Genomic DNA, 11,842 nt, shown 5'->3' on the forward strand with positions numbered 1-11,842 from the left:
CAGCGCGGCCGGGCGCCATGTGTGGTGTGGCGCGAGGGGCGTGACGTCACTCAGAGCGACAGCGCGGGCGCGCGGGGCCGTGAGGGGATCGCCCCGGCGCCATCTTGGGGGTGGCGGGGCTGGAAGGAGGCGACACCCCAAAAATGGGGAGGGGACACTCCCAAGGGGGGGACACCCCAAAAATGGGGAGGGGGACACTGGGGGGACACCCCAGATTTGAGAGGCGGCCACACCTCGGTGGGAATCGCGGCGGGATGGAGGGGGACGGCCCTGCCCGGCTGCGGCCACCCCGGGGTGGCACCTGCTGCCACCTTGTCCCCGAGGGCGGGGACAGCCGCTGTCGCCTCTGGCCACCGCGGGGTGACAGCCAGTGTCACCTCTGGCCACCGCGGGGTGACAGCCAGTGTCACTTTTGCCGGGCCGTGGCCACCCCGGGGTGTCACCCGGTGCCACCCCCGCGGTGCCACCCCCGTGTCCCCCCGGGAATCCCCTGTCCCCAAAGGTCACCCACGGGGGAGGGGGACAGGAAACCAAACCCCCCCCCCATTTCCTCTTCCCCCCACCAGGGAGGAAATGGGGACAAATCGGGGTTTTTGGGGCAGGGGAGGTGACAGAGCGCTGCGCTGGGGACAGGGGAGGGGTCTCCTACTGCCCCCCCCTTGAGCCTGAAACGCTCAACCCCATCTTCCCAAAATTCCCACTGGGAAAAAATCCCCCCCACACCACCGCCACCAAAACTTGGGGAAACAGCTGGGAAAAAAAAAAAATTTGTTTAATACAACGCGGGGAGGATTTTGGGGCAAATCCCGGGGGTTTCGGGGGCGATCCCGGCGGGTCCGGCCGCTCTGGGAGGAGCCCCCGGCCCCTCGCGCCAGCGCGGGGGGAGAGCCCGGAGGGTGGGGGTCCCCAGAGCCCCCCGGGGTTATCCCGGGTTTATCCCGGTTTATCCCGGGTTTGTCCCGGCGCCGGGAGCCGCCCACGGGCCGGGAGGGGCCCCGGGACTCGCCCGACAGGTCCGGCCGTGGCCCCGGGGCGCGGGCAGGGCGTGGGAAGGGCCCCGCGCGTGTCCGGGCACACGGAGCGCCGCGGGGACAACGGGGACAACACGGGGACAGCCCCGGCGGGGCCAGGAGCGCGTCCGTACCGGGGAACCGCGGGGGAACCGCCCCGCTCGTACCGTGGGGTGGCCGTGGGGTGTCACCAGGGTGTCCCCAGGGTGGCCGTAGGGCCTTGGGGTGCCCTTGGGATGTCCCTAGGGTGACCATGGGGTGTCACCAGGCTGGCCTTGGGGTGTCCCCGAGGCCGTGGGGTGTCCACAGGATGTCCATGGGACGTCCATGGAGCCATGGGGTGTCCCCAAGGTGGCCTTGGGGCCATGAGGTGGCCTTGGGATGTCACCAGGGTGTCACCAGAGTGGCCCTGGGGTGTCCACGAGGCCGTGGAGTGTCCATGGGGTGGCCTTGCGGCCATGAGATGGCCTTGGGGTATCCATGGAGTATCCACAGGGTGGCCTTGGGGCCGTGGGGTGTCCCCAGAGTGGCCCTGGGGTGTCCACAAGGCCGTGGGGTGTCCATGGAGTATCTACAGGGTGGTCTTGAGGCCGTGGGCTGTCCACAGGACGTCCATGGGGTGTCCACAGAGTGGCCTTGGGGTACCCATGGAGTATCCACGGGGTGGTCTTGAGGCCATAGGGTGTCCACAGGATGTCCATGGGGTGTCCACAGAGTGGCCTTGGGGTACCTATGGAGTATCCACGGGGTGGTCTTGAGGCCATAGGGTGTCCACAGGATGTCCATGGGGTGTCCACGGGCCATCCACGCCGTGTCCCCTGACCCCCCACCGGCCCCCCTTGCCCACAAAACCCCCCCCCAACCACCCGAGCATCACCCCCAGACCCTCACACGGAGGTGGTGCACTCGCGGGTCAGCGGCGCCGTGGGCAGCTCGGCCGCGGGGCCGGCCGGGCCCCTGTCCAGCGAGCTGGACGTGCGCAGCGGGACCCCCGCCCGGCCGGGGGGCTGCGGGCGGCGGCAGCAGAGCACGCGCAGGAACTCGCCGCGCATGTCCTTGCTGCGCAGCATGTAGATCACCGGGTTGGCCGCCGAGTTGAGCGTGGCGAAGGCGAAGAAGTAATTGGCGCTGTAGAGCACCCGGCAGGCGCGCACGGGGCACGAGGCGTCCATCAGGAGGATGATGAAGGCGGGCAGCCAGCAGACGATGAAGGCGCCCAGCACGATGGTGACGGTCTTGAGCAAGGCCAGAGTCTGCGCCGAGGCGATCTCGGCGTGGCTGGAGCGCACGATGCAGTAGATGCGCGTGTAGAGCCCCACGATGGCCATGAGGATGAGCGTGAAGATGGTGGTGACGAAGAGCACGTAGCGCTTGGAGTAGAGCGGCAGCACGGTGGAGCAGTCGCCCAGGTCGCTGATGCAGTTCCAGCCCATGATGGGCAGGCTGCCGATGGCGCCGGCGATCACCCAGCAGGCGCCGATCAGCAGCACCATGCGGCAGTTCTTGTCGCTGCTGTACACCTTCACCTTGGTGATGGCCACGTGCCGCTCGATGGCGATGGCCAGCAGGCTGAACACCGAGGCCGCCAGCGTGGCGAAGGCCGTGCCCTCGCGCACGAACCACTGCACGGGCGTCAGGCTGAAGGTGGTGCTGCCCGACAGCAGCGTGTTGACCATGAAGGCCGTGCCGGCCAGCAGGTCCGAGGCGGCCAGGTTGCCGATGAAGATGTACATGGCCAGGTGCAGGCGCTTGTTGCGGCAGATGGACACCAGCACCAGCAGGTTCTCCAGGACGATGACGCAGCACAGGACCACGATGAGGACGGAGCCCACCCAGCGCGAGGGCGCCGCGCCCTCGCCGTCGCCCTTGGTGAAGTTGTAGTGCTCGCGGATCTTGTCGCGGTTGAAGTACTCCTTGTAGATGCTCCCCATGGTGGTGACAGGGGGCGGCGGCGACGACGAGGCTCAGCGCCGCCGGGACATGGCTCCTGGGGATGGCAAGGTCACCCGTTTGTCACCTCTGAGCCACCAGGGACACCCCGGGGTGACCCGAGCCTCAGCGCCACCTGGACATGGCTGCTGGGGACGGCAATGTCACCCGTTTGTCACCTCTGAGCCACCAAGGAGACCCTGGTGACACAGAGGTGACAGCTCCACCAGGACATGGCTCCTGGGGACAGCAAGGTCACCCGTTTGTCACCTCTGAGCCACCAGGGACACCCCGGGGTGACCCGAGCCTCAGCGCCACCTGGACATGGCTGCTGGGGACAGCAATGTCACCCGTTTGTCACCTCTGTGCCACCAGGGACACCCCGGGGTGACAGCCGGTGTCACACCCCGTTTGTCACACCATGGACACCCCGAGGTGTCACCCAGGTGACACCTGCTGTCACCTGTGTCCCTCCACAGGGCCGTCACCCGCGGCCCAGGGGCAGTGGGGGAACGGGGGTGGGGGGGGCACATCTGGGCGCACATCTGGGGGAAATCGAGGCACGGGCGGCGCCTGAGGTGACACCGGGTGGCAGGAGGTGACACCAGGCGGCAGGAGGTGACACAGGGTGGCAGGAGGTGACACTGGGTGGCAGGAGGTGACAGCCCGTGGGGAATTGGGCGGGGCGCCCTGGGGTGCTGGAGGGGTGGAGACACCGGGCGATGTCACCGCTGGCTCCCTGGCCCCCTGTCCCGTGTCCCCTCTCCCCAGATTTCGGGACGGGACCCCCGGTAAGGGCCCCCCCCCGCCCCGTTCCTCCCGGTGCGGGACCCCCGAGGGCTCCGGACGGGACCGAGGGCCGGGGCGGCGTGGCGGGGGAGGGAGCCCCGGCGGCCGCGGCACCGACCGGGAGCCCCCCCCGGTCCCGGAGCCGTCCCGGTACCGGTGTCGGTCCCGTCCCGGAGCCCTCCCGCCCCGGTGCACGCCCGGAGCCTCCCCGGTGCTGTCCCGGAGCGGTCCCGGTACCGGAGCTCCCCCCGGTGCCGTCCCGGTCCCAGAGCTCCCCGGTGCCGCTGCGGAGCGGTCCCGGTGCCGTCCCGGAGCCCCCGCTGCCGTCCCGGAGTCCCCGGTACCGTCCCGGTGCCGTCCCGGAGCCCCCGGTGCCGTCCCGCCACCGCCCGGTGCCTCGCGCAGCCGCGCCCGGTGCCGGGACACCGCCCCTGGCTCCCGCCGCCCCGGGACCCCCCAGGACCCCTCCAGGCTCCCCCCCGGACCCTCGTACCGGTGCCGGTAGGAGCCGCCGGTCCCGGTCGGAACCGGCACGGAGCATCCGCCGCTTCCCCTTCCCCTCGGCCGCCCGCCCCCGGCTCGGGCTGCCCCGGGCGGAGCCAGCGGGGGGAACGGGCGGGGCCGGGGGCGGCGGGACCCCCGGGAGCGGCCCCGGGGTCCCCAACCGGGATCCCAAACTGGGAACGGCCCCGGGATCCCAAACCGGGAGCGGCCCCGGGATCCCAAACCGGGATCCCAAACCGGGAGCGGCCCCGGGATCCCAAACCGGGATCCTAAACCGGGAACGGCCCCGGGATCCCAAACCGGGAGCGGCCCCGGGATCCCAAACCGGGATCCCAAACCGGGAGCGGCCCCGGGATCCCAAACCGGGATCCCAAACCGGGAGCGGCCCCGGGATCCCAAACCGGGATCCTAAACCGGGAACGGCCCCGGGATCCCAAACCGGGAGCGGCACCGGGGTCCCAAACCGGGATCCCAAACTGGGAACCGCCTTGGGACCGTGTCCCGGGATCCGGGGCTGGGATTGTGCCCCAGGAACCGCAGCGGGACCCAAAACCGGGACCCCAAACCGGGAACTGGCCCCGGGATCCTGAGCTGAGATCCCGAACCGGGAATTGCTCCGGGATTTATCCCGGGAATTGCCCCAGGAATCGCCCCGGGATCCCGAACCGGGAATCGCCCCGGGATCCTGAGCTGGGATCCAGCCCCGGGACCCGGGCTGGGGTCCCACCCCAGGGACTCCCACCGGGATCCCGAGCCGGGGGTCCCGCCGGGATCATCCCCGGATCCATCCCCGGACCCTCCCGGGACCCCCCGGCCCTGGGGGGGGAGGGGAGGGGGCGGCGGGGGGGTCACCGGGGGCGCCTGGATCCCGAAATATCCCGGAGCAAATTGGATCAGGGCGGACAAAGCCGAGCTTAGAGCCGGGTTTAGCCGCGGGGGCGGCGCCCACCACGGGCGGGAGGGGCCCCCGAGCCCCCCCCCGAGACCCCCCTGAGACCCCCCGAGCCCCCCGCGACCGGACCCGCACGTGGGGGGACACGGCGGGACTCCCCCCCCGGCCGGCCACTGTCCCCGTGGCGATTCTGGGGACCCTCAAAGGTTTGGGGACCCTCAAAGGTTTGGGGACCCCCCCGGAGGTGCCCCCCAAGGACACGACCCCCCCCCCAGCTGCGAGCCAGATGTTGGCGCGGCCGAAACATCTGGGGCGGGCCGGGGACAACGAGGGGGGGACAACGAGGGGGGACAACGAGGGGGACCCCCACCCGTGGGGGTGGCGCTTGAACCCCCCCCCCACCCCGGGGACACCCCGATGTGTCCCCCCCGGCCTTGGGGAGACCCCCGAGCCGCCCCCCCAAAGCCCGGGACCCCTCCCCGATGTCCCCCCCGCGCTTGGGGCCATCCCGGGGGTCGCGATTCGGGGGGGACGCGGGTGGGGAGGCGAAGGAGACCCCCGGGGGGTGGCAAGGGGGGGCTCGGGGGGTTTTTTGGGGGGGGGTCTTACCGGTCCCGGCAGCGCTGAGCGCCCGTCCCGGTTCCAGCGTGAGCGGGGGGGGGGCGCGGGGGCGGGGGGGGCGGGGCTGGGCCGGGGCCACCCCCCCCGAGGGGCGAGGCCACCGTGTGACCCCGACCCCCCCATGGCTGGGACCCCCCGAAGTGAGGAGGGGGACCACAAAAACCCCAAAAAACAGCAAAAACCGCCAAAAAAAAACACTAAAAAACCCACTAAAAATACCAAAAAACACCAAAAAACACCAAAAAGAACACCCCCCCCCCGTGTGTGTCCCCCCCCCACGTGGCTGGGACCCCCCAAAGTGAGGAGGGGGACCACAAAAAACACCAAAAAATACCAAAAAACACAAAAAAAAATCACCAAAAAACACCAAGAAACACAAAAAAAAACAAAAAAAAAGAACAACCCCCCCGCGTGTGTCCCCCACTTTTGGGTCGGTGACGCCCCCAAAATTCTGGTGGGCGGGGGGGGGCACAAACCCCTCGGCTCTTCTTCCCCCGGGAGGATTTTGGGAGCTTTTTCTCAATTTTGGGGGATTTTTTTTGGGGCGGGAGGGGAATTTTTCACAGCTGGAAAAGCTTCCCCGACTTCCCACGGCTCGTCCCGGGAGGAATTTGGGGGGGGCTGGGGGGGGGGGTGCGGTGAATTTGGGGAGGGGGGGTTGGGAAGGGCCCCTCCCTCCCCCCCACACACACAACCCCCAAAAAATTTTAAAAATCCCAAATTTTGAGCGCTGGGAGGGGCCGGAGCGGGAGTTAATGAATTGGGATTTAATTGGAAGCAGGCGCGGGATGAGCGCCCCCTCCCCCCCCCCCCGGAATTCCCGCCCCCGGACCCCCGGGACCGGGCGGGGTTTGGGGAAAAAAAGGGAAAAAAAGGGAAAAAAAGGAGGGAAAAGGGGGGAAAAGGGAAAAAAAGGGGGGGAAAGGGGAAAAAAAAGGGGAGGGAAAAAAAGGATTCCCGAATTCCCCCAGCAATCCCAGCCCGCGAATCCTGCCGGGAATTTGGGGGAAAACGGGAACTGGGAATGGGAACTGGGAACTGGGAATGGGAACTGGGAATGAGGACTGGGAATGGGAGTGGGAACTGGGAATGGGGACTGGGAATGGGAACTGGGAATGGGAACTGGGAACTGGGAATGGGAACTGGGAATGGGGACTGGGAATGGGAACTGGGAATGGGAACTGGGAACTGGGAATGGGAACTGGGAATGGGGACTGGGAATGGGAGTGGGAACTGGGAATGGGAACTGGGAATGGGAAAAATGGGAACTGGGAATGGGAACTGGGAATGGGAACTGGGACTGAGACTGGGAGCGGCACTGGGGAGGGACAGTTGGCCGGGGGGGCTCTTGGGGGTCACTGGGGGGGGCACAAAGGAGGGGATTTGGGCGGGATTTTGGGGGGGACACAAGGTGGGGGGGTGTCTCCCCCTCCCCTCCCCTCCCCCTTCCTCCCCTTTTCCCGCCGTTCCGCCCCCGCCGGAAGTAGCGCCGCGCGCGCGCTGACGTCGCCGCGCCCGTCCCCGCCCCTCGCCTTCCCGCCATGATCCGCGCGGGGGCGGCCGCGCTGAGGGCCTGGAGCCGGGGCCGGGGCTGGGCCGCGGTGAGAGCGGGCGGGGAGCGGCACCGGGAGCGGCACCGGGCCGGGGGAGAACGGGCGGGGAGCGGCACCGGCACCGGGATGGGAACGGGGCGAACCGGGCGGGGGCGGGGCCAGGGCCGTGAGGGGGCGGGGCCAGGGCCGTGAGGGCGGTGAGTGGGCGGGGCTATGCCCGTGAGGGCGGTGAGTGGGCGGGGCTATGCCCATGGGGCGGGGCCATCGCGGAGGGGCGGGGTTTGGGGCGGAACCAAGTGGGATCTTGGCCGGGGGGGTTCGGGGGTCCCGGACGGGCCCAGGAGCGGGGCTGGGGGGGGGGGGGGGGGGTGGGCGGGGGTCGTGTCCCCCCCTCCCCTCAGCCCGTGGTTGGTGCCGCCCCCGCTCATTGTCCCCAATGTCGCCGTCCCGCAGCTCTCGACGGAGCCCCCGGCCCCGCCCGCGGCCCCCGAGCCCCGCAAGGGTGAGTGAGGGGCTGGGGACAGCGGGGACACCCTGGGGACGGTGCTGGGGACAGTGCCAGGGGCTGGGGACACCCTGGGGACAGTGCTGGGGACACCCTGGGGACAGTGCTGGGGACAGTGCCAGGGGCTGGGGACAGTGCCAGGGGCTGGGGACACCCTGGGGACGGTGCTGGGGACACCCTGGGGACAGTGCCAGGGGCTGGGGACGCCCTGAGGACAGTGCCAGGGGCTGGGGACGCCCTGGGCACAGCAGGGACCGTGGTGGGGACACAGTGGGCAGGGCCACCACAGGGTTGGGGACATCTGAGTGACCCTGGGGACATCAGCCCTGGCTGTCTGTCCTTGGGGGCGTGCCGGGACCCCCCGTGCCCCGCTGTCCCCGTCCCCACGTGCCCCTCTGTCCCCAGAGGAGCCCCCGGTGCTGCGGAGCTGCCGTGTCCCCGTGCTGTCCCCGCTGTCCCCGGTGCAGGCCTGGGTGGGGTCCCTGCGGCACCCCGAGGACACGCTGCGGGGCCTGGCCGACCTGCACCCCGACGTCTTCGCCGTCAGCCCCAGGTGGGGACCCCCGGGGGGCTCTGGGGACGCTGGGGACACCCCTGGGGGCTCCGGGGCTGAGTGTCCCCTGCGTCCCGCTGTCCCCAGGCTGGACATCCTGCACACGGTGGCCACATGGCAGAGGAACTACAAGAGGATTGTGAGCGTGGGGAGGGGGGCTTGGGGGGTGGGGAGGGGGGCAGAGGGGGTCTGGGGGGGAAAAAAGGGGGATTTGGGGCAGAAAGGGGGGATAAAAGGGATTTGGGGGCAGAAAGGGGGGATTGGGGTGGGAAAAAGGGGGCTCAGGGGTGACACTGTCCATGTTTGTCCCCTTGTCCCCAGAGCCACGCGCGCGTGCGCACCCGGGCCGAGGTGCGGGGGGCTCAGGGGGCTCAGGGGGCTCAGGGGTGACAGTGTCCCCTCGTTTGTCCCTGTTTGTCCCCAGAGCTACGCGCAGCGTGCGCACCCGGGCCGAGGTGCGGGGCGGCGGCCGCAAGCCCTGGCGGCAGAAGGGCTCCGGGCGCGCCCGGCACGGCTCCACGCGGTCACCGCTCTGGAGGGGCGGTGAGGGACACCGGGACAGGGACAGGGACACGGGGGGACGGGCTGGGGAGGGGCTGGGGAGAGGGACACGGGGATGGGGACAGCCTGGGGATAGGAACACAGGGGTGGGGACAGGGACACACGGGGTTGGGAACAACCTGGGGACAGCCTGGGGATGGGGATGGGGGACAGGCTGGGGATGGGGATGGGGACAGGGACACGGGGCTGGAGACAAGGACATGGGGCTGGGGACAGCCTGGGGATGCGATGGGGACGTGCTGGGGACAGGGCTAGGGACAGCCTGGGGACAGAGACACGGGGCTGGGGACAGCCTGGGGACATCCTGGGAATATCCTGGACAGCCCTGGGGACATCAGGAACTGCCCTGGGGACATCAGGGTTTGGTGCCCCTGCTTTGGGGTCTCTGGGAGACCCTGCGGACACCCAGGACCATCTTGGGGACATCCTGGGGACATCAGGAGCCACCCTGGGGACACCAGGCCTGGCTGCCCCCCTCGGTCCAGGCCGGGGGTGTTGTCCCCTGCCCGGGGATGTCACCATGTCCCCTCCTGGCAGGTGGCATCGCCCACGGCCCGCGGGGCCCCACCAGCTACTTCTACATGGTGCCCATGCGGGTGCGGGTGCTGGGGCTGAAGGTGGCCCTGAGCGTGAAGCTGATGCAGGTACGGGGGTGGCCCGGGGGGCTGGGCACAGCCGGGGCTGGGGACAGGGTGGCAGTGTCCCCCGGTGTCCCACAGGACGAGCTGCACGTGGTGGACAGCCTGGAGATGCCCAGCAGCGACCCCCGGTACCTGCTGGAGCTGGCCCGGGCCCGGCGCTGGGGACACTCGGTGCTGCTGGTGGACACGTGAGAGGGGACACTGGGGACACTGGGAACGGGGCTGGGGACACTGGGAACGGGGCTGGGGACATGGGACAGGGCTGGGGACATGGGACAGGACTGGGGACAGGGCTGGGGACACGGGACAGGGCTGGGAACACTGGGAATGGGGCTGGGGACACTGGGAACGGGGCTGGGGACACAGGGAACGGGGCTGGGGACACTGGGAATGGGGCTGGGGACACTGGGAATGGGGCTGGGGACATGAGACAGGACTGGGGACAGGGCTGGGGACACGGGACAGGGCTGGGGACACTGGGAATGGGGCTGGGGACACTGGGAACGGGGCTGGGGACACAGGACAGGGCTGGGGACACTGGGAATGGGGCTGGGGACACGGGACAGGGCTGGGGACACTGGGAATGGGGCTGGGGACATGAGACAGGGCTGGGGACACTGGGAGTGGGATGTCCATGAAGCCGGGGACACTCTGGGGACATCACAGACAGATCACCACAAGCCTGGGGACTCCAGGCCTGGGTGTCCCTGCCCTGGGGACACCCTGGGGACACTTTGGGGACGGCTTGGGGACACCTTGGGGACACCCCCCCCTTTCCCCCCAGCAATGAATTCCCGGAGAACATCAGCGCCGCCGTCGAGGGGCTCAAATCCATCACCCTCATCCCCGCCCTGGGTGAGCCCCTCCCCTCGCTTTGCCCCCCCCCCAGGCGCTCTGGGCGCCCCGCTGATGTCCCCAAACCGTCCCCAAACCGTCCCCAGGGCTGAACGTGCACAGCCTGCTGAAGCACCAGACGCTGGTGCTGACCCTGGACGCCGTCGCCTTCCTGGAGCAGCGGCTGCTGTGGCACGACACGCGCTACTCGCCCCTGGTGCCCTTCTCCCTGCCCCACCGGGACGCCCCCGGGGCCGCCTGACACCCCCCCGGTGGCGTTTGTGCCCCCCCGGTGGCATTTGTGCCCCCCCGGGTGGCATTTGTCAACCCCATGGGGCAGAACCCCTCGGGAAGGGATTTGGGGACAGCGCGGCGCAGCGAGGTTTTGTTCCTTTTCCGTGTCCTGAAAGGATTTCTTGGAGCCCTCCTGGGTGGGATTTGCCCCCCCCGGGTGGGATTTGCCCTCCCCCCGGTGGGATTTGCCCCCCCAGGCTGGATCCAGCCCCTCTGGTCGGGATCTGTCCCCGCTCCCGTCGGGAATTCTGCTGTGGCCATTAAAGGGATTTTTTTTCATGGATGTTGTTTTTATTTTGGGGGGGGGGTCAGGGGTTCCCGCCTCCTTTTGGGGCTCCCCCCGTATCTCAATCCCTCTGGGGATCCCCCCCAAATTCCAGCTCCTCCATCCCAGCCCCCTCCCCAGAATCCCGACCCCTTTTCCAGCCCCTCCTCGGCAGCCCCGTGGCTTTTCCCACGGATTCTTTTGGAATATCGGGGTCGTGCTGGCAGAGGGGTCTTTGTGTGCGTGTATGTCCGTGCCCCCCCCAGAATGTCCCCAAATGTCCCCATCCCGGGCCCCCTCCCATCCCACGCTCGGGAACGTGGGAGCCGGAAAAGGAGGAAATTCAGGAAATTCAAATTCTGACCTCAGCGGTTCCCTCGGAAATTTGGGGCAGGGGGGTCCTGGCATGGGTTTTCCGGGAATATCCCGGAAAAAAAATCAGGAAATTGGGAATTCTGAGGGAGTCGGGGACCCAACTGGGGGCAGAACTGGGACACAACTGGGAGGAACTGGGACCTCCTCCTCCTCCTCCTCCTCCTCCTCCTCCTCCTCCTCCTCCTCCTCCTCCTCCTCCTCCTCCTCCTCCTCCTCCTCCTCCTCGGTTATTTGGGGAGGGGTCTCCCGGCCGTGCCCATCGCGATCCCGGTAATTTTGGGGGCTTTTCCCGTTTTTTCCCGGTTTTTCCCAGTTCTCCAGGTGAGGGGCCAATTCCGGGAATCGCTCCCGGCTCAGGGAGAACCTCGGGGCAGGTCCGGAGCCGCTTCCTGGCACGCCCGGGAGGCGACAGGAGGGGACAGGGCCGGGGAGAGGCCACCAGTGGGGCTGGGGGCACAGGGGGACACCGAGAGGGCACCCCGGGGGACACCCCGGGACAGGGGGACACCCCGGGGG

General features: G+C 69.0%; 2 protein-coding genes across 3 annotated transcripts; one reads left to right on the forward strand and one right to left on the reverse strand.

Moving 5' to 3' along the window:
- Window positions 1-267: 267 nt before the first annotated feature.
- Window positions 268-5,781, reverse strand: LOC135288646 (sphingosine 1-phosphate receptor 2-like). 2 transcript variants are annotated; one of them, XM_064402014.1, is made up of 2 exons: window positions 5,734-5,781; window positions 268-2,997 (listed from the first exon to the last, which is right to left on the reverse strand). In XM_064402014.1, the coding sequence occupies exon 2, from the start codon at window positions 2,939-2,941 to the stop codon at window positions 1,898-1,900; it is 1,044 nt and encodes a 347-aa protein (XP_064258084.1). In that variant the 5' UTR covers window positions 2,942-2,997; window positions 5,734-5,781; the 3' UTR covers window positions 268-1,897. The 2 variants fall into 2 exon arrangements, with proteins under 2 accessions (XP_064258084.1, XP_064258085.1); XM_064402015.1 differs by lacking the exon at window positions 5,734-5,781 and adding an exon at window positions 4,222-4,293.
- Window positions 5,782-7,237: 1,456 nt separating this feature from the next.
- On the forward strand, window positions 7,238-10,965 carry LOC135288651 (large ribosomal subunit protein uL4m-like). Its single transcript, XM_064402028.1, has 10 exons — window positions 7,238-7,346; window positions 7,752-7,800; window positions 8,209-8,356; window positions 8,444-8,495; window positions 8,678-8,707; window positions 8,812-8,899; window positions 9,455-9,561; window positions 9,637-9,746; window positions 10,343-10,413; window positions 10,500-10,965. Exons 1-10 carry the CDS (start codon window positions 7,287-7,289, stop codon window positions 10,652-10,654), a joined length of 870 nt encoding a protein of 289 aa, XP_064258098.1. The 5' UTR covers window positions 7,238-7,286; the 3' UTR covers window positions 10,655-10,965.
- Window positions 10,966-11,842: the final 877 nt, after the last annotated feature.

This window comes from Passer domesticus, chromosome 34 (genome assembly GCF_036417665.1).
Source record: "Passer domesticus isolate bPasDom1 chromosome 34, bPasDom1.hap1, whole genome shotgun sequence".
NCBI classification, from domain to species: domain Eukaryota; kingdom Metazoa; phylum Chordata; class Aves; order Passeriformes; family Passeridae; genus Passer; species Passer domesticus.